This window comes from Hyperoodon ampullatus (genome assembly GCF_949752795.1).
Source record: "Hyperoodon ampullatus genome assembly, chromosome: 14".
Lineage (NCBI taxonomy): Eukaryota > Metazoa > Chordata > Mammalia > Artiodactyla > Ziphiidae > Hyperoodon > Hyperoodon ampullatus.
Window position 1 is genome coordinate 31,950,244 of NC_136927.1, and position 22,349 is coordinate 31,972,592.

General features: G+C 47.4%; 1 protein-coding gene across 1 annotated transcript in view; it reads left to right on the forward strand.

Moving 5' to 3' along the window:
• SNX29 (sorting nexin 29) overlaps window positions 1–22,349 on the forward strand; it is a gene marked incomplete at both ends in the record, with an annotated part of 539,882 nt that overhangs the window by 417,854 nt on the left and 99,679 nt on the right. Inside the window, 1 exon segment of the mRNA XM_079720019.1 lies at window positions 21,926–22,066. Coding sequence (XP_079576145.1) covers window positions 21,926–22,066 — 141 coding nt within the window.

Sequence of the window (22,349 nt, forward strand, 5' to 3'; positions counted from 1 at the left end):
CTTGGGAAATGTGTGGGTTTCTGCTTGGCAGACTGAAGGTAGAAAGGCCTTGCAGGCAGAGGGCCTGGTGTGAACAAAGGCCACATGGGCCAGAGCATCTGCATGGAGGAGGGAAGATTCGGGGGTCTCTGGACAGCTCAGCATGTGTGTGGTCCAGGCCACCAGATGGAATGAGAGGGCGTGGGGCTGCCAAGGCAGGCAGGGAGGAGATTGGGAGGGGCCTCAAGTGCTTTATCAAGGAGTGTGGACTTGATCTTCCAATCTGGGGTCTTCCAGACTTGGGATTGTGATGACCTAACACTCCACTGAGGTGCCTCAGATCCACCCCAGGTAGCAAGGGACAGGTGGGGCCCTAACCTCCTCCTTGCTTTTACCAGAGCTGCTCTAGGTCTAACACCTAGGATTTGGTTTGAAAAAAGGGTTTGGCTGCTAAAAGGGATGCTTGAAAACTAAGAGTGAGAATGGGGAGAGATTTTTTGTTGAGCATAATTATTAGCCCGGTGGGCTTTTGTTGTCAGATCTGGCTCTTGGAGGCTCAGTTTATTCATCTGTAAGGTAGGGATAAACAATAGCACCTGCCTCTTGGGGTTTTTATGAGGATTAAACATGGTATAGAGTAAGATGCTTAGCACCAGTGCTCGTTACACAGTTGGTGCTTAGTAAATGGTGGTGGTTGTTATAATTCGTATTAGTTCTCATGTCTTTTGTTTTTCCTACTTCTTCTCCATTGCTTAGCATAGCTCTGGATACACAGTCAGCACTCACAAAATTAATATTAATTGTCATTTCTTCTCCTTCCAGCCCAGATCCCATGGCAATAGAGCTCGTCCCCTGGTTCCTCTTTCACAGCCAACAAAATGGAAGCTGGAGGAAAGACAGTGTAACACAGTAGCTAAAAAGCTCAGGCTCTGAAGGGTCAGACAGGCCGAGGTAGAATCTTTGCTCTGCAACTTTCTACTGTGTGAGTTTGAGCAAGTCATGTAACTCTCCTGAGCCTTAGTTTCCCAATCTGTAAAATGCTTAGGATAATTAAATAAGATGTGTAGAAAGCAGTTAGGACAGTGGAAAGCAGTGACCACATCGTAAGTGCTCAGCAGAGTAGCTTCATATGCATTCATCTTATCCAGTTTCACCTATTCCAACCAAGTGTATCAGACAGCTACTGCCACAGTAATATTGTGTAACAAACAGCCCCCAAACTCAGTGGCTTAAAATAATTCTTGCTCACATGTCTGTGGATTATTTGGGGGTTGGCTAATCTAGGCTGGGCTTGGCTCCAAGCTGCAGTTGGTCCACTCTCCTCATGTCTCTCATTGTTCTCAAACTGGCAGACTGACTAGGGTGTACCCTCCTGGTGGAGGCAGAGGTGCAAAAACCAGCCAAACCATGCATGTGCAGAAGCCTCTGACTGAGTTACATGTTCTGATTTTCTGTTGGCCAAAGCAAGTAACACAGCCAAGCCCAAAGTCAAAGGAAGTACAACCTGCCTCTAGTAGAACGACCTGCAAAGTCACATGCAGATGACTTGGAATATGTGTGTGGGGCGGGGAGGGGATGAAGAACTTGGCCAGTAATTCAGTGGCCCCACAGTAGGCAAAAAAAAAAGGGAGAAAAAATTTCAATCATGTAACCAGTCTACTTTTCTCTCATTAAGTATCCTCAAAGAAGCATAATAGAGGAGACAATCTGCTGGCCCTTTTCTTGGTCTTCAATGTAAAGTTGCTCCCAGAGTGCAGTGTTTAAAGAGCTGCCTCTTTTATATAATCAAAAATCTTATAAAATTACATTTTGCACATAGCCTTTACTTAGTATATAATACTCTATGCAATTATATGGTTATATAGCCAAATTACCGCTCAGGGTTGTACACCAAACCGAGTTCACTGTACTTTATGGGCAATTTAAGACATCTCCAGGTGGTAATTTTAAACAAGCTCACTTTTTACCTCAGGGCTGACTTTAAAACATAAAGTTCAACTTCATTTAAATGGACTCTTCTATTAAAGGTCCATAACCCCTTATTCAAAACTCTTTTGAGATCAACACAATTCAAGATACAGGTTTTCATTTTTCTTTTCTTTTTGAATTTTAGAAAGGAATAAGGAGGGCACAATAAGCGGGTCTGGGGCAGCACCTGTAATAAGACATTTCAGTGTTTCTACAGTGAAACAGTTGCATTCATACTAAGTGGGATGGGTCGAGTTTATAAACACCCTCATTTCAGTTCAGTCAAGTTTCACTGCCAAATGAGTTTGCACTAAACTTAGTAAGAGCCTTGTGGTTTTCAGAGCTTTTCGGCTTTGGGAGTTGAGGATGGGGGTTGTGGCTGAGGGCTTGGGCCCCTGTTAACGTTGCTGTTGTTGACATGCCCCCCAGTGACACACAGGCCAGTTGGTCCTGGGCTCTAGGAACAGCCCACTGCTCCAGGGCCACTTGAGGGCACGTTTTTGCCCAAGTCCATTGACTTGGGTCAGCAAGTACCAGATGTGTGGTTTTCACAGTTCCTTTCTGTAGAGAAAGCTGAGCTGCCAGCTGCTGTGGGCTCAGACACATCTCAGGAGGACCCGGAGAAGAAGTCTTCGGTGCTCAGCCACTAGATCGCACCAGGCTGTCGGGCCATCCTCCGGGGTTAGGGCACAGACCTTCCCTCCCCGCTCCCCCTCCGTGCATAGAGGGAGGGCTTGGGTGAGCAGCTAGGACCTGGAGTGTGAGGATTTCCTAGAAGCAGGGCTGTAGGTGTCCTCGGGCAGCTGTAGGTGTCCTCGGGCAGCTGTAGGGCCTTATTTGGACCCTTTTGGAGCCAGAAGTGCCCACTCATCTCTCGGAGGTTGTGTGTCCCCCTTTCTAAAGCAGAGATGTGCCATGGTCTGCAGGGTTGCTTCAAGGAGTAAATGAGTGAATGTGTGAATGCCCCTGAGCTGGCCCACAGGAGCAGGGTGGGGAATACTCAGGAGTTCTAGTTCTTAGATCTGACTGGCGGTGACTTCCTCACTGTGGTGTCTGGATGGGCCCCAACTTTGTTGAATGGTCTGAGATGATTTGTAAAAGTGTATGTACCTGATAGGGCTGTGTGTGTGTATGTATGTATGTACCTGGTAGGGCTGTCTGTGTGCTTGTGTGTGTGTGTGTGCACGTGTGCACCTAGTGGAATGTGTGTATAATTGTCTTTTTTCAGGAAAGAATCCCCAGGCTTTATGAGTTATTTCAGGGAGTATATGATCCAGGAAAGGGGGAAGGAGTCCGAATCCTAGCTGCAGGGAGACGTGGCTGAGTAGATAAGAACTGCTCGAGGCTTCCCTGCATATAAACTCCTAGAAGGCAGGGGACCTTCATCGTCTTTCCACCAAAGACCTCTAGAGAAAATGCTTTGTGCATCTTGGTGCCAAAAGGATGTTTGAATCAAATTGCCAGAGTTGATTGTGACAGCTCCTTTGCCATCGTGCCACCCTCTTTAGTGGGCAGTAAGCTGAGCTGTCAGGCAAGGCCTTTTCCCTCTTTTCTTTCCCTTACCAAGTAGCGGCACATCCTGGTATTCCCAAATGTTCATCCCAGCCCCATCTTGAACATCAGAAACTTTTTAAAAAATGCTATCTTGTTGGCATCATTATGAGAAAGAAATGAGTACATGGACCAAATTAACTGTATTGCCATATTTGTGGCCTGCAAGCAGGCAAAATCTGCTTGTGTAGGGAGATAACAGAGGGTTCTCCCTAATGACTAATAGGCCTCTTTAAGCGAACATTAGAGAGAGGTGCGCAGAGTTCTCATCTGAAATGTTCTATTGTTCTGTTTGTTTTTTCATTACTCTGAAATGATTAGTGCAAAAATTCTTAAATTGGATGCTTTTCAAAGAGGAAGATTAAAGACAGTAAGCACAGGCTCACAGCTGTGTAAAAAAGAACACGCATCTGGGTTGCTTTGGGGAGAGCTTCCGCGGCTTCACCTTGGGCTCTGGGTAGCATGTGAAGGAACTTTCAGGCCTGTCGGGGGTGCATCTGCCACGCTCCCTCCGTGAGTCTGTGTGGAGCTGAGTTGGCAGCTCGTAGCGTTTCTACCCGAGCTCAGCACCATCTTTTTCACGTTATTTAACTAAAGCCTCCTAAATGCATTTCAGTGAGGGATCGGTTTCCATAACACCAAGACAAGGATGCTGAGACATTCTGAAGAAACCCAGACAGACACCTTGAATGAATGCACAGGAGGAAGAGAAACCTGGTCTTGACATGCTCACCAAAATACTTTGCAGTGACTGCCTGGGAATTCGTAGCTATGTGATTAAGGATCATTTCTAATTGGAGAGTCCTATATTTATTATCCACATTTTTTTTGTTAGGCAGTCACCGCTTTCCTGTTTCTAGACTGAGGGGGTAAGTATTTGTACTCTTGGCTTGGCTCCAAGGTTATCCCAGCCAATACCTGCCTGAGTCACTGCAAAGGGCACCAGAAGAAGCTTCGTGTTGTGTGAATAAACTAAAGGCCCCCAAGGAGGAGGGATCCTTGGAGGTGCTTTCCCAATCTTCTTCTACTTCTCTGGGAATTGCCCCCCTCCTCCCACATACACACTGCACAGATACACAGAGGCAGGCACTTGCCAAGGCTACTTGGCCCAGAGTGGACACCCACCCAGGGGAAAACTATACAGATACTGGTAATCACATTCCTTTTTGGTTTGAGTTCTTTTGATTGCAAATAGCAAAAAATGTTGTCTTAAAACAGAATTTATTGGCTTAAGTGACTAATGAGTTCAGGTGTGGTTTGATCCAGGGGCTCAGTCACTCTCCCTCCCTTTCCTCTTCTCCATCCTCCTTCTCCTTACCCTCCCTCCCTCCCTTTCTCTTATGGCTTTATTTTCTAGTAGATTCCCTTTCTTGTGGCATCTCCAGCAGCTCTGAGCTTACATCCTCATAGGCCAAATATAACTAAAACACCCCTCACCTCTTTCCCAGTCATGCAAGCTCCCAATTGGCTTGGCTTAGGTGACATGCCCTTCCTGTGGTGCCCCCAGGGCTCTGATTGGCCACACCTTGATCTCATACCTGCCTCTAGGGTCAGAGCCAGAGTGGGGTCCACAGGAAGCCCAGGGACTGAGGTTGGGTAGAGAATGGGTCCCTAGAGGAGAATTGAGGTGCTGCTGCCAGAAGGAGGGGACATGGGTGCTCAGCAGAGAGAAACACCCAGTGTTCTCTGGCGGAACTGTGGAGGCTCTCTCCTGGAACATTTGGGATTGGGCAAGCCATGAATGGGTCAGTCTGAACGTATATGGGCCTGGGTTTGAGGGGTGTCGTGTTGGGACCATGCGCTCAAAAAGTAGAGAAAGCAAGCATGCAGAGAGAATGAGCAGAGTGTGGGATGCACAGCCCCCTGCCCTGGTTCTGGACGGCTTTCTGGCTCCTGGTCCAGCTCCTCGGAGGGCCCAGCAACACATCTAGCTCTTGGTTGTCTGAGATACCCTTATGTCTTTCCAGTAAGTCTCCATTTCCCTGAAGCCGTTGTGCATTGGCTTTTTCTTTCTGGCAGTCAAAGGGTCCGTGACTGGGAAGAGAAAAATCAGGGACAGTGCTAGACTAGCTCACAGGGTTTCCCTCCAGGAGAGAAGCGCCCATCTCATCTCCTGTGGGGGATTGATGTGCCCGGAGCCGCGCCTGGTGTGGATGGAATTGTGCACATGGAGAGCAGATTCCAGTCCCTTAAAGGACAATTAGCAGGAGGAGGAGGAGGATCATTTAATCACATTAGAAAGTGACACTCATGGCTGCCCTTGCCGAATTATTGCCTCCCTAGCCCATTTGTTTACATGAGAACGGCTTGCTTGAAAAATGCTTGATCACACAGCCCAAGTCTTTGGAGGCCAGATGTGGCTGAATAGTCCTGATGTGTCTGAAACTCTTCATTCAGAAGGGGAAACCCTAAAACCATCTTTTGGGGGTAGCCATTTCTTTGGTATCTTCAGAGTTGAGTGTAGTGCTTGTTCAGATACCAAATTCTTTTATAATGATTTCATTTTCACTATTTCTCTATTCTCAAGAACATTTGATTTGGAAAGGTCTCCATGTAATCAAGCAAAGTAGAAAACTCTGGCAGCTTTGACCTGGATTGTCCTCTTCCCTCTTCCCCTCACCCTCCAAGGCTTTGCTTAGACATCACCTCCTCCAGGAAGCTTTCCTTGATGGACTCCACACTGCGTTCCATGCTGCTTCTCCTTGTCTCCTGGCCTTCTGTGCTTCCCTCTGTTGTAGCACTGATTCCACCAGACTATAGTTTTTGTCTGTTTATTTGTCTGTCGGCCTCACTAAGGTGTGACCTTTAGAGCAGGCCAGAGCTTTGGGGAGTAAGAGCCAACCTTTATTAAATACTTACATGCCAAGCAAAGTAGTCAATCTTAAACACAATCCTAGAAGGTGGGTGCTAAAATTGCCCTCATTTTTACATTAAGAAATTAAGGCTCGTGGAGAGGTTTAGCAAATTACTAAAGTTCACAGCTAATAAAGATGGTGAAATCAAGATTGGAACCCAGGCAGCACTAGTTCCAAACTGTTGGTCCACCTCTGTCTCCTTGCAGCCGGCACAGGTCCCGGCACTTAGTAGGTGCTCAGTATACATTGGGTGAGCTGAAGTAGACTGAATACTTGCGTATGTGCAGCTCAGCTTAGAAGGACATTGTCAGGTGGTTTTGCTTCTTTTATCACTGAGACGAGAGTTAAAAGCAGGATTGGTTTCCTACTGAAGCAGAGTTTTGCAGCCGGAGAGCAAGTTCTCACCAGGACCCTTCTCTCTGAGGCAGAGGGACTTACTCTATTTTTAAAACCTATTTCCCTCACCAGCAGCCTTCTCCAAGGCTTTAGCTCTGGGAATACAGAGTGACAAATAACTTCCCATCTGTCACAGCAATATCACAGCTGTTTGGGTCTGGGAAGCAATTGGGAACATCAGATCTTCCAAGAGCATTTTCCTTTCAATTTCGTTATATTGACAGAATGCAGGAGTATATGGAGATCAGTATCACAGATATCCTGGGCCCCGGTTCTTCCTTCACACCCATGCCCAGCTTGGTCTCTTGCCATGGGCAGGGCTGCCTGATCCTCGGGCCCCAGCGACTTCTCACACCCTGGCCCTGGAGTCCAGGCCTGGACCCTGCTTCCCCACCCCGTTCACTCATGCAGGTTTCCTCCTACATGACAGAGATGATTGTTTTGTTTTTGCATCTGTGGCCATGCGTTTCAAAACAACTAACATTTATTCAGTTGCATTTGGAGAGAAGAGGGAGGGTGAGCTCTTCATTGTCTTCTCAGAGCCCACCAGAAGTCCCACTTACTTGAAATATATCATTTAATTTTTCTATCATCAAAGTCAGTATTCAATAGAAGCAAGAAATTTGAGAAACTGGGGAAACCATAATGATAATAAAAATTTACCAACGTTCCAAAATAACCACTGTTAATGTTTTGATTCGAATCCTTCTGGTTATTTTCAGTGATATAATTGCACACATACACACGTGTGATTAGAATCATACTTGTCATATCATAAGTGGTCTCTAAATGAAATTATTTCAGAGGAAACAGATGTCCAGCTTCTGCTTCCCCCTTTCCCCTACACCCCAGAAGACTTGGCTGTATTTTTATCCGTGAAGAGAGAAGCAGAGACTTCACTGCTTTTTCAGTGAGTCTAAAAGACCGTTTGTAATTTCAGTGCTACAGAGTAGCCAGCTTTTAGAAATAAATGTCTGTTGCCGTGCACATGGCCCAGGGGGTATGAGGTATATGACTCATATCCAGACCGCGGTGTGTGACTGCAGGATGAAGTCATATTTCCTTTTAAAATTTCCGAAACGTGATCATTGGAGCCCCCGGCAGCTTGATTGCTGAAAATGAGCTCCCATCACAATGGCTCCAGCTATTTCTGAGTTTCCTGGGAACTGTCTCACGTGCACGCGGGGAACTGTCCCTTGTGGTTTTCTCCGTGGCCCCTGGTGTTGCTGCCCGTGCTGAAGATGACCCTCATAGATGGCTGGGCTCCTGGGCACCTGGCCCACCTGTGGTCACCTTTGCTCTAGCTTGGGGTGCGGGAGGGTGGTACTGTGCTTTCTCTAACTTTGCTATTGAAACCCCAAAAGACAGCTGGCCCTGCTCCCTGTGTCCCCTCTGCACAACTGAGACCAGGCTAGAACTTTTAATAAAATTGGGCCAACAGTGTAGGGATCACAGCAGAGAAATACAGCACAGGGGAGAACTCACAGTTGCGGCTGCTGGATGCAGCTGTCCTCAAGTCCAGGGGTCTCGGAAGGGTGACTCTGCCTTCCTTCTGCTCTCCAACTCCCTTGAAAGGGCAGGTGACGGCCCCAGGCGGGGAGGGTTCTGCCCCAGCACGGGGTCAGAGCCATGAAGCCCAGAGCACAGGCAGTTTCACGCTTGTCTCCTCCTCTGGCCGAGGCTGGTGTTAGCAGTGATTGGGGCCGAGGGGGACGCGGTGGGCGTCCGGCGGAGCAGAGGGTCCTAGGTGGGCCTCGGTGGGCCTCGGTGGGCCCTAGGCAGTTGGAAGGTCCATTAACGTAGCAGGCGTGACATAAGTGGAGACTGTCCTCATGGGTCCTCTGTGAGAATCTGTCTGTATCTGACCTTTACTGGAAGTGGTCCTGCCCATGACTTACCTAGTCAGACTTTATTTTAGAGGCAGAGGGTAGGCTCCAGGGTCAGGAACTCAGCGAGTCAAAGGGACCAGAGTCCCCACTTTTGTCACCAGCTTAGGGGGTGGGAACGGGAAGACACAGGCCCCGGAGTCAGGCGGACCTGGGTGCCAGTGTTTACTCCCCTTCTGACTAGCTCGTGTTGGACCAGTGGCTCAGCCTCCCTAAGATAAGATGGCAAATGAAAGTACAGTTGAACGGGCCAGCCATGGTTCATGGGCTGTAGTGTTTAAAAAAAAAATTTCCTCTCCTCTTAGAGACTTACGTCTGTGTTCTCCCTCCAATAATCTAAAAGTAGTGTAAGAGCCTCACTTTTATGTAAATTGCCCTTGTTCACTACAGTGGAGATCTGTGCTCTCATTATCCCCCCTCCAGATCTGTTAGATCAAGATGACAGTCCTGTGCTCTGAGCAGCCCCTGCTTCGTGTACTGGACGCAGAGCCATCAAGGGCACACACGGACACAGGAGGTGACAGACATCCTGCTTTTGTGGGCCTGAGCTTGGCAGTGCTCTCACCTGCGTCCAGTCGGACCTGTCCTGCCATCCATCCACCCATTCCATTCTTTTTAAAAATTTATTTCTGTCAGTGGATGTATACTGAGGGCCTCCTTGTCCTGGGGCGGTGGGTAGAACAGTGGATAAAATCAACCAGGTCCCTGCCCTCATGGAGTGTCCCCTCTGGCTTAGAGAGCCAAACGACAAACAGATGAAGAGGTGGATGCCTAGTGTGCCGGTGCTGGTTGGTGCTGGGGAGCAGCAGGGACAGCTGATGCAGAAACCTCCGGGAGTGAGGGCGCAGCGAAAGCAAAGGCCCTGAGGCTCCAGCCGCTTTGCTAATCCGTAACATCTGAAACCCAGCTCTACCCACCTCCAGCATCTTTTTTTGTGTGTGGTACGCAGGCCTCTCACCGCTGTGGCCTCTCCCGTTGCGGAGCACAGGCTCCGGACGCGCAGGCTCAGCGGACACGGCTCACGGGCCCAGCCGCTCCGCGGCATGTGGGATCCTCCCGGACCGGGGCACGAACCCGCGTCCCCTGCATCGACAGGCGGACTCTCAACCACTGCGCCACCAGGGAAGCCCAGCCAGCATCTTTTCACATCCATCTGGTTCTCCTGCCCGGCTGCCTTGGCCTCCTTTCACTTCTCCTTCTGCCAGATGTTGGCATCTGAACGTGCCCCGCCCTTTGCCCCAGAGCTGTTTCCCTTCCATGACTGGTCCATTCTGACTCATTGCTTTTTGTCCCAGGTCAAAATCTCCCTACTTGGCTAACCTAACCCCATTCCCAGGCCTAGCATAGCTGCAAGAACCATGTCCCTTTCTTTACAGCTCTTTGTCTGTGTGAAATATGTTCATATGTATGATTATTTGCATAAGGGCAGCTGTCTTCCCTGCCAACTGGAGGCTCCAGGAGGGCAGGATTATGCCTGGTTTTATTCTCCGTGATATCCCTGGAGCCCAGCCCTGAGCTTGGTTCATAAGAGGCACCAGTGGTTACTCTGAGGAGGGAATGCCCAGTTCTGATTAGGGGCCAGAGGGGGTGGGGGAAGAAGACAACCACCCTGAGCAGGGTCTGGAAGAAAAAGTCCATGCCCTGATCCCAGTGTCTAGCTCTCATCACTTCCAAAACCGAGTCAGGTGCCATCTGCTGCAAAGGGTGGTCTTTGGGTCCTCCTGGCCATGCGTGAGATTGGGGACATGTCCAGAGACAGTAGAGCTCGGGCTGGAACATGGCGTGTACAAAGCGTCTGCCCCTCAGCCAGCGTTAATCATCACTGTAGTGTCGCGCCGTTCCAGGTGGAGTAGAGACTGGGCGGGGTCTATTCCACTTCTGAGCTGCTCATTCTCTATCCTTCTTTAAAAGGAATGTGGGGTGGGCTTCCCTGGTGGCGCAGTGGTTGAGAGTCCGCCTGCCGATGCAGGGGACACGGGTTTGTGCCCCGGTCTGGGAAGATCCCACATGCCGCGGAGCGGCTGGGCCCGTGAGCCATGGCTGCTGAGCCTGCGCGTCCGGAGCCTGTGCTTCGCAACGGGAGAGGCCACAACAATGAGAGGCCCACATACCGCAAAAAAAAAAAAAAAAAAAAAAAAGGAATGTGGGGTGATGTTGGCGATTCTTAGTAAATAATGCATTTTCGCCTTTACAAGTCTGCCTCATCTACATAACCCAGTGAACCAAAAAGTCGTTTTTTTCTGGCTAAGTTATTCATCTTATTCTCGGCATTTGGCTGCAATAATATCACTCCGTCAGCGTGGTCAAACGGTAATTCAGGCATTTTGTTCTAGCAACAAGGACACTTATAGTTAATAACACATGAAGCCATTTCACTAAGAGGAAAGTTTTGTTCAGATCCATTAACACAGGCTGCCAACCAAAACACAATTCATTTCCTTCCTTGGATATTAAGGAAGCAAAATGAATCAGGAACCTAAAGCCATTTTTAAAAGAGTCTTTCTTATCCTCATGTCGCCTGACTCTTGGCATTTAACAATCTTCATAAAGGGCGTCTGAGTTTAGAGTTTATAGTGCTTGCTTTTCTCTGGGGCGGAGACCATGCGACATAGGCTTGGGTGTAGCGGCAACGTAAGGCCCAGTTCTGGTTCTTCTCCTCACTTCCTGGCTCGTTTTGGGCACGTTGCTTAGTTACTCCAAGACTCCATTTTTTAGGCATATAACATTTCAGGACTTTGGTGAAAATTGTAAGTAAAATGTCTGGCACATGGTTGGCACCTACTAAATGGTACATCATCTTCTGTAAGTCTGAGGACGCTCACGTAATTTAGCTTTCACTCTTGAATATCACAATACACATAAAAAAGGCATTTGGTTCTAAGGTGGAGGAGTGTGGATAACAAGAAGTCACCTGAAGCTGGAAACGGAGAGGCAGGCATTTGATCTATGACGAAGGAAGTTTGAAGTTTCCAAACAAGCAGTGTGTAAATGAACATTTATTTCAGGATTCTTGCTGCGTTCACATCAGCAGGTTTCTCTGCAGAGGTTAGTAGCATCCATCAAGTATCTCCTGTGAGGTCCCTGTCCTAAAATAGCATCTTGTCTGGGAACCTTGGTGCTTGTGTGACAGGGGCTGTATAAATGCCTGTGCACTGAGCTTGTCTTGAGTCAGAAGCCCCAGCAGCGCTTCCTAGGTTTTGTTTGCATACTTGAAAACCCGCCCGAGAAAGTCATTTACTGAACTCCACTGTTTCTGTTGACAGTTTTTTGGAAGCAGAGGGGATGCTTAACTGCCCAGCCCACAGACCGTGCGTTATGTTTGTTTCCTCGCCTGCCTAGCATTTGACAATTAATTAGGCATGGTAATTACCTGCTCTAATTTCATGATTGCACATCCTATAATTACCCCTAATTCTGTAATAGGAAAGTTCATGTACACAAAGGCAGACTTGAAGGAGATGGGGTTACCATACTAACAGCTGCCATTGCTTCCTGCCTGCCAGGCACAGCATCTCACAACCTCCCGACATGATTGGTCTTGGCCCCATTTTACAGATTGAGAAGCTGAGGCTTGAGGTGGAATATTTGAATCCAGGCCTCCCTCCTTGTATAGCCCACGCCCTTTCTCTGTGCTCTTCTGCCTTGCAGGACAGGCCTCATACGTGCATAACATCCAGTGTGCCGCTGGCTAAAGAGGCTGTGCTTGGCAGACCCTTGAAGCAGATCTGGGACTTCAGCCCACTGAGAACAAGCTCTTAAATCTTCATTCTTCCTCTCCCCTTCTTCCTTCTCTGCCTGCTCCCTCCCTTCTTCATATATATATATATATATATATATATAGAGAGAGAGAGAGAGAGAGAGAGAGAGAGAGAGAGAATCGAGGCTTGAAGAGGTGAATTAACTTACCCGGGATGGCTTGGCCAACAAGAGGTGGAGCTGGGATTCGGACTCAGGTCTCCCTGAGGCCAGAGTCCCATCCCTGGACCCCCCTCAGCACTGACATCTGACTGTATGTCAGGTCTACATGGATGCTCACAGTCTAGCTTAGACGTCCTACCATCATAAATTAGGGCAAAACTCACTCTCCTGAGGATAGTGTAGGCATGGCTTTTTTTGACTTTCGCTTTTACATCCAGGTTTAATATAAATATCAGATGCATAAATTTTTTTTTATCGAAGTCTAGTTGATTTACAATGTTGTGCCCATCCATCTCTGCTGTACAGCAAAGTGACCCAGTTATACACATAGAGACATTCTTTTTTTATATTCTTTTCCATTGTGGTTTATCACAGGGTATTGAATATAGTTCCCTGTGCTGTACATTAGGACCTTGTTGTTTATCCATAGATGCATAAATCTTAAATTTATAGTTCAATTAACTTTTACTTCTGTGTATATCCATGTAACCACTGCCCAGAGATATAGGACATTTCCAGCACCCAGAGTTGTGCCCTTCTGAGCTGTGAGCAGGAATCCTTACCCTTCCCCAAGGTCGTGAAGATATCCTTCCAGGTTGTTATCCTGGTAGCTTTCTGATTTTACCTTTCACATTTCGATCTATGATCCCAAAAGAAATGAGTGCAAAAGCCAAGTGCATCAATGCCCAGAGCTGCCTTACCCATAACAGCCCCAAATGGAAACACCCCAAATGCCCATCCCAGCACAGCGGGTGTATAAGCTGTGGGGTATCCATACCGTGGACAGGCGGTGAGCAAGAACACGTGAGTGCTGTCCACACCACATAGAAACATCCCATAAACACAGTATGGAGTGAAAGGAGCCAGCCACCAAGGAGCACACCCTGTGGGAGTCCATTTAGACGAAGTTCAAAAGCAGGTGAAAGAAGCTGGGGGGAGCGTGCCGCAGAGCGGGTGGGTGGTGCTGACGGGTGGGGGGCACAGGGGGCTGATGGGAATGCCCCACCCTGGCAGACGGTCTTCATCTTCTCAGTGAGAGTGTTTCCCCGAGGGACTGTACACAAGAGTTTGTTCTGGATTCAGCTCATCCAGGCTGAGGTTTTTGCCTCCTCCCCCACTTAACCTCTCCTTCCCCCCAGGATTATTACAGGCATCCTTGGGGTCATTCTTCCCAATGGAAAAGAAACCTCAAGATTCGAAGTTCCTCTTAAAATAGAGAAAAGAGAATTTGCCCCGATTCCTGATTACGGATATTACCCTCCCATTTTATTTTTCTTTTGCTGAGTCGGGGAGATTGGACTTGAAGTGTCTTTTTATTGCTTATTTTAAAAGGGAACTTGGTTTTGCTAGAAGAGGTCAACTCTTTTTATTCCTCCAAGGATTTAGTGTCCTGACGGCTCAAGCAGCAGGAATTGGGGCCTATCAAACTTAATTTAGAGGGGGTGAGCACTTTAAAAAAACAAAACAAAGCAAGAACAAAAACCTGATAATTTTGGACATAAGCCCTGTGAATTCTTCAGTGAAATAAGTGCACAGTTTGGTTAAGTATAATTCAAGGACAACTTAACTTGCAGAGAAAGTTTCCCGATTTCAGATGCTTAAAAGCATGGCTGTTGAGGGTGGATCGTTCAGGTAATTCTGGGCGATTTTAATGGCATTAGATTCCTGGAGGGAGAGGTATGAATGAGAAAGCACAATTGAAGCATCTGGTACCGAGGAGACTCTTGTGAGGACGCACGATCTGCCCAGGCGAGGGGCATTTGGGCCTCAGACCTGTTGAGCAGGGACCTTCCTTGCCAGTTGCCAGCGTTGATGGCTTGGGGTCCCTGGGGTCCTCAGGAGCCTGGGTTCTGCAGCAATGTGCTGTAATAGAAAGGGCCAGGCTTTAGACATCGGGCAGACCTGGGTTCAGTCCTCCATTTCCCCACTTCCCCTGCACAAGTGATACACCCCCTCTGAGCCCACGTCTTCATCTGGAGAAGGGGCAAATTCACACCATACCTTGCAGACTCGTGAGGATAAGAGGTGAGGCATGCGGAGTGCCCAGCACATAGTAGGTGCTTCATAAATGGCAAGTGTTAGCGTTGAAGGTATTTATCTTATTGGAATTCTGAAAAACACTGTTTTATTCTCTTGGGTCTGTCAGTGTACTTGACTCTTGCTGGGTTTCTCATTGAGCTTTATAACTTTGCTAACCGGAGAGATCAGGATTTGATTGACATCCAGACAACAGCAGAAACTGAGAACAGTGGGTGCTTGACTGGAAGTGTGTTGCTGGTCTCCACGGGCTCCCTGACTAGCTCCCCTCCCCTCGCTATCAAATGGCCTCCAGCTGGAACAGAGGCAGGTGCCAGAAATGCCCGCTGGCCACTTTTCACCTCTGAGAGGGACTCAGTCTAATGATGCTAGCAGAGGCAGGACAGTCTAAACTTGATGGAAGCACCTGGAACCCTCTCTGCCCCTGGTTCCCCCTTGGGCATCAGTTCTCCCCACCCAGTGTTCCCAGAAGGCTGCTCTTCTGCTTGGCAGGGAGACCCAGACAGCTGAGCTTTCAAGAAAGAGGCTCCGGGGATGGTACTGCTGTTGCCTTTCCCGTTGAGTATGAATCCTCCTAAATCAAGCCTGAGGTCAGACCTCCTGCCTGATACCATGGACACCTTGGTCTCCGCAATGAAATGGGAGTGGAATGTGGGTGGAAGAGGCCCAGTGAAGTCCGTGGGGTTTATGAATCACCTGAGGACTCAGAGGACCAGAACTGGGGGCATGTGAGGGGACCTAAAGCCATCTAGTTCAACCCCTGCATTTTATGCAGGAGAAAGCGAGGCCCGGGAGAAGCAGGTGTCCTCCTAGGAGCACACACGGTGGCTAGAGGGGCCATGCCATCCAGTCTCAGGGCCAGAGCTGCTTTCATGTACTCCTGAGAAATGTGTTTGGGGATTTATGTTTGTGGAGCTTTTTAGGGGCGGGGCATGATAATTTGTATTTTTATTTAAAGTTTTTAATGACCCACAGCATAATTTGTTCTAAGCTCTTGGTCTAAGGCTCAGCAGTAATCTGCATACTTGTCCTTTATTAAGCAGAGCTCCTATGGTGGAGATCATAAAGCTTAGACAGGTGTGACTTCAGTGGCAGTGCTTCCTCCACTTTGCAGAATTTCATGCTTTTGATGATGGTGGTGGCAACAATAACAGTAATAATAATAGTAGCAACAGCAGTTAACCCTTATGGCATTTTTATGAATGCTTTCAGGCATGGTTTTTTTTTGGGATTATATCCATTTCTCAGATGAGTAAACTGAGACTCAGAAAGAAGCAATTTGCCTAACATCACATAACTGGTAGGTGGTGGAGATGGTGAGTTTCTGGGATCCCCCTACAGTTCATGAGCCAGCCAAGACCATCTCGATATCCCAGTAGAGCCCAGTTCCCATCAGTCAAACCACTGGAGGGGATGAATGTTAGAGCTGATCACCAAGATCAGAGACTTACAAAATCCAAATCTTTATCAATTCCCAGTGTCAACCTAACCAATAGGTTACATTTTAAGTTATTTAAAGTTATTTATCAAACACTTACATGGCATCTTCTATGTACCAGGCCCTGTTCTAAGCCCATTATATGTGTGAATTCATTTAATCCTCCCAAGGCCCGGCGAGGGAGGTAATATCCTCATTTCTCAGAGGAGGAAGTGGAGGCACAGAGAAGTGAAGTGCCTTCCTCAGGGCACACAGTTAGTGCACCAGCAGAGCCAGGGTGTGAATTCGGGAGTCTGGCTGCAGAGTCTGTGCTCTTAGCCACCTCCATGCATCGTGTCTCCTTGCTGATCACACTCTCATGACGTCAGATCCCCTCCTGTCCACCCCCAGGATCTTGCTCCCCTCCCTGCCCTGGTCATCATGCCTGTGACCTTCCCTCTCTCCGGAGTGTTTATTCAAATCCTCAGTCCAGGTGGCTTTCCCCAAGCCATTGGCCCTCTGGAGCCAGACATCAAGGAGGATATGGGATGAGGAGAGAGTATTTGTCACAGCAGTCCTATGACTTGTGAAAGGAAGGGTTGAACTGATGGTTTCTGAGGTCCTTTCTAATCCTGGCATTCCGAAATTCTGAGTTCTTGAATGCCTGCTGTCCCCCAGAGCAGGGGGTACAATTCGGAGAGAGTTGGAAGGCAAGGGATGATGCTATTTCTAGGACAGGATATTTGCTCTGATCTGAACATTTTAAAGCATGTTTTAAAGAATGCAAGCAAATTGGCACCATCCTGGTTGTAAAGAAATTTTTAAGGATTTAAGAAATTAAAGGATTTTTTTTTAATTTTAAGAATTAAAGAATTTTAAGAAAATGCAGGCAAGTTGGCATGATCCTGGTTTGCCAGAGCGAAGGGTGGGGCCTGAAGTAAGATGATCGTAATGACGCAAGAGCCTTCCAAGCCCACTGTACCTACCCCCGAACCCAGTCTCTGGCACGAGCGTTCTTCACGGACAGTCATTGAAGGAGTTTGAACAGGGAGGTGAAAATGAATTGAATGGGAAAACAAGGGAGGCCAGAAGAGCAACTGGAAGCCTGCTGTAGTGGTCCAGGCAGGGGCGGGGCTAACTCTGGAGGTGGGCTTGGCAGGCCCTGCTGTTCAGTACTTGGCCGTGGAGGTGAAGAGCAGCACTGGTCAATGCTGATGCCCAGATTTCTGAGTCAGGCAACTCGGTGGTCCATTCGCTGGGAGAGCAAGGTGCAGGTCCTGAGTGCAGATGTAGACACGAAGAGCTTTATCAAGTCTGAGTCTGGAGTTTACATCAGAGGTCCAGACCAGAGATAAAAATGTGAGAGTCATTGACCTAAGAGTGAAATGTACAGACGTGGGAGTGGACTACTTGTGTAGGGGAGAGGAGGGCCTTGGGAAAATCTCCACCTTTAAGACATGGGCAGAAGAGGTGCCCACATGGAAAGCCACGAACGGGCCGTCAGAGAGGCAGGAAGGACTCGGCGCTTTCACAGAGTGAAGCATTTGGCTCTTGAATGTGTTCTAAAAAATGTAGAATCATAATTTATAACCCATGTTAGAGTTGCCAATTTTTATCGTTATGTGAGAGGTTTTTAAGATGTGTATCGACATTCACTGATGGCAGATTATAAGAGCTGTGTATCACTGTTTTACTCTCTGGGCTGTTCTTAACTCATGTAATTTTTTAAATGCATTGATCTCTCTCCCACTGTCTTCCCTTGCGATGTAGTTGCTGGGTGTCCCTAGAAGGTGCGAGGGCCTGGAAAAAGCTGATGAAACAGCCCTCATATGTTGTACCCCCAGAGTGCTCTCTTGATTAAAGTAAAGACATTTTACGGCCCAGTTATGCTTATCCCATCTGGATGTGACTTTCCATCCAGTTGGGCTGATCTCAACTCTGGCCTCTCTCTCTTTCCCCAAATCAATTTGCTGGTCTTTGTGATGCCTTGCATAGCTGTATGTCCTATATACCTGAAGATTCTCCATACTGCCTTGCAAGCAGGCACTGTTAATCAGCTCCATTTTATAGACAGGGAAACACATAGAGAGGAGGAGTCATCTGTGCTTTACCTCAGGGGTTCCCCAAATTGCCCATTGTCTAGTCCACTTGGGCTGCTGTAACAACTATAGACCACAGTTCTGGAGGCTGGGAAGTCCAAGATCAAGGCACCAGCAGATGTAGTGTCTGGTGAAAACCTGCTTCCTAGTTCATAGACAGCTGTCTTCTCACTGTCCTCACATGGCAGAAGAGGCAAGGGATCGCTCTGGGGCCTATTTTATAAGGGCACTAATCCTGTTCATGAGGACCCCATGCTCATGACCTAATCACCTCCCGATGCCCCACCACACTGGGGGTTAGGATTTCAACATGTACAGGTGGGGCACGAACATTCAGACTGTAACACCCACACATCAGAATCACCGGGAAAGCTTTGGAACACTATTCTTGGTTCCCAGATGGTTAATGGGGCCTACCCAAGGGCTGGTACTATTTGGAAAGCACTGCCCCTCTCCACGCTAGATTTGGATATGTTGGTAGAAAAATAACAATAATGAGGACTTTCTGAGTATCTAAATCAGGGATCAGAAAAGTTACTCTGTAAAGGGCCAGAAAGTAAATATTTTCAGCTTTGCAGGCCATATGGTCTTTGTTGCAGCTGCTCAACTCTGCCATTGTATTGCAAAAGCAGCTGTAAACAATAGCTAAGGCTGGATTTGAACCACGGGCCATAGTTTACCTCCTCTGATCTAGATAATTAGTTTTGTGCATGATGATCAGATAAGCAATTGAATTTGCCACTCTCCAGGGCATATTTGAACTTGTGTAAGAATATACTACAGTCAGATACAGTCCATTCAAGATGTATCAGAGCAGAATTGTATCCAGCCACTCGTACAAAGACCTCTAAGACATTAGCTTGAACAAATCAGAGGTGAATATTTCTCTTTTGTTTAAAAAAAAAAAGTTTTGAATCAATAGTCTAGTATTTGGTGTGGTGACTCCATAATGTCATCAGAGACCCATGGTCCTTCTAGCGTTCTACTTCCATTCTCAAGATCACCTCATGATCAAAAAATGACTGCTGGAGCTCCCGTCTTCACATCTGTGTTTGAGAAAGAAAGAAAAAGACAGAGAGAAGAGTAAAAAGACCCTTGTCAGCTGAGTCAGCTGTCTCCTAAGAGCTTTCTTACATCTCATTAGCCACTCTTTTTAGTTTATTTTTATTATTTATTTATTTATTTTTTGCGGTACGTGGGCCTCTCACTATTGTGGCCTCTCCCGTTGCGGGGCACAGGCTCCGGACGCGCAGGCTCAGCGGCCATGGCTCACGGGCCCAGCCGCTCTGCGGCATGTGGGATCTTCCCGGACCGGGGCATGAACCCGTATCCCCTGCATCAGCAGGCGGACTCTCAACCACTGCACCACCAGGGAAGCCCTCATTAGCCACTCTTATCTGCAAGGGACACAGGAAAATGCAGTTAAAAATTTTTTTGCTTTCTGAACACATTGCTACCCCCAGAAATATTGGGGGGAAATGGATACTGAGTGGGCAACTAGCACTTGCTGTGACGTTGGAGGACCCAAAGAATGCCCCAAATGAGCTGCATTAAAGTCCTGTGAGTTCTGCTGTGTTTATTTGCTAACTGATCCATCATGTCTCAGTCTCTGGAGATTGAATGCCTGAACTTCCACAACTAGCCAGGCCTTTCCAGATGCTTCTGGGGTCTAATGTATCCTTCACTGTTAAAAAGCAAATCCTTGCATAATTGTGTTAGCAGTCCTATTAGTCATCATACTACTGCTTGAACACCTAGTGCCAAGAAACCTTTTGAGACATACCTTTTCCTCTCTGGGCAGCTTTGGCTGCTATAAAGTTCTTTCCTAGTGAAATCTGTCTTTCTCTAGTTTCTATCTGCTGGAAGTTTGTCTCCTGGAATCATCCAGGACACATCATCTTGGTCTTTCCTCTTCCTCATTATAGCCTTCCCAGGAATTCAGAGATCTCTACTTTCTCCATCTTGACACTCAAGGTATCATTCTCCAATGTCTTCCATCTTCCTTCTGATAATTTGTTTGCAAATCAGCTCCTAGGACCTGTGCTTCTAAACTTTAAAGTGTGTATGAACCACTGGGGGTTCTGCTTAAAATGCAGATTCTGAATCAGTGAACCTGGGGTGGAGCATGAGATGTTGCATTTCTGCCATCTTACCACGTGTTGCTGATGCTTCTGGTCCGTGGACCACACTTTGAGTAGCAAGTGATCTGGGCCTTTCTGAACCTATTTCAGTTCATCTTTTAACAGGTGGCAACCAAAACCTAACTAAGTTGGTGTGGTTGATTTAGAATAGAGCAAGACTTGTCAACCTCTTTATTCTAGAAGTTAAACTGTACCTTTTAATGAGGTCTAAATAGTACATAGGCTTTTTTGGTGGCCCTTTCACATTATTCACTTAGCTTGAATTTACTAAAATCCATAAGTCTTTGTCCCACAGGCCATTGCTGTGCCGTATCTCCCCCACCTTATATTTACAGTGTTGGCTTTTTGGATTATATTGTAAAATCTGACACTGATCTTTTAAAATTTCATCATGTTGCATTAAACTCCTTCCTTAGGCCAGTTGAGATCACTTGATGTCTGTCATTCAGTGTATTTACTGTCTCTTTGTTAGAAGCTTGGGGGCTTCTAACAAACTTGATAGGCCTCTGTTTCTCCATCTAATTCCACTGGAAACTTCCATCCATTGATTGGAATTCTTTGGTTTAAATTATCCTCCCTTCATCGTGTTCACAAGAATATTGTGAGAGACGTTGATGGTTGCCTTACCAAAGTTCAAATACATGATGTCTGCATTTGGCGATACAGGGTGGTTTTTATGTAGAGGCAGAATTTATCATTCATATTAGAGATGCCTACTTTTATGGATAAGAGATTTTAAGATGTATATTGACATTCGCTGATTGCAGACTACAATAGCTATTTATCATCAGAGACTTCACTCTCTGGGTTATTCTTAACTCACGTAATTTTTTTTTAAATGCATTGATCTCTCTCTCAGTTCTCTGTTTTGCCTTGAGACATAGCTGCTGTGTGTCCCTGGAAGGTGTGAGGGCCTGTAAAAAAAAAAAAGCAGGTGAAATAGCCCTTACATTTTATACCCCTAGAATGTTCTCTTGAGAGTCACATCTTGATTATAATAAAGAAGTTTCATGCCCCAAGTGTGTTCATCCATCTTGATGTGACCTTCCATCCAGTTGGGCTGATCTCAGTTTTGGCCCCCTCCCTCCCTCCCCCCTCCCTCCCCCTCCCCCTCCCTTCCTCCTTCCCTCCTCCCTCCTTCCCTCCCTCCCTCCCTCCCTCCTTCCTTCCCTCTCGAGATTGATCCCACCCCCTCCACGTGCTGGTCTGTGTGATCCCAGGCACAGCTGCGTGGCTTCTATGTCTGACTGTTCTCTGCACCACCTTGGGAGGAGGTGCTGTTAGCTCCGTTTTACAGAAGAGGAAACACATGGCCAGTGAGGATGAATGGCCTCTCCCCCGCAATCTGTCACCATTACAATATGCATGTGACAAAAGTATGCAAAATGTGTCTCTAAGATTCATTGGGCTGCGGACTTCTGCTGATACTGGGAAACTGATGTTCATGAATATGCGGCCTGCCTGATGGAGTCATTCTCTTGTGTACCCATTGGTACACTCAGTACACTGAGTCCCTCCTCCGTGCCGGCGCTGGGCCTCCAGTGACACGGGAGGTGGGGTGTGGCCCTGCTCTTGCAGAGCTGGTTTTCCTGGGGGGAGTGTTGCCAGGATCCCGCCCCTTTGTAATGAGAGCTTTAAGAGACATTTACATTTTCTTGCTCTTTCCTTTTCTCGAAAGGTCTACATCCGGATAAAAGACAATGAGTGGAATGTCTATCGGCGGTACACGGAGTTCAGGAGTTTGCACCACAAGTTACAGAACAAATACCCCCAAGTGAGGGCCTACAACTTCCCACCCAAAAAGGCCATTGGAAACAAGGTAGGTACCGTCACTGCCCGGGGCCAGGCAACTCTCCAGCTGGTGCCTCTGTCTTCTCCTTCCGTTGGTGATTTAAACATATGTGCTCCTTTATTTAACTCAAAACGTTGGCTAATATGAGAAAAAATAGGAATGAAGAAAGCAGTCACCCATCATTCCACCCGCCTAAAGACAATCGCATTATGTTTCGTCTGTGTCCGTCCTCTCATCTCTCTAAGGCAGGGGCTGACAGACCTGTTCTGTTCAAAGGCCAGAGAGTAAATATTTTGGCTTTGCGCACCAT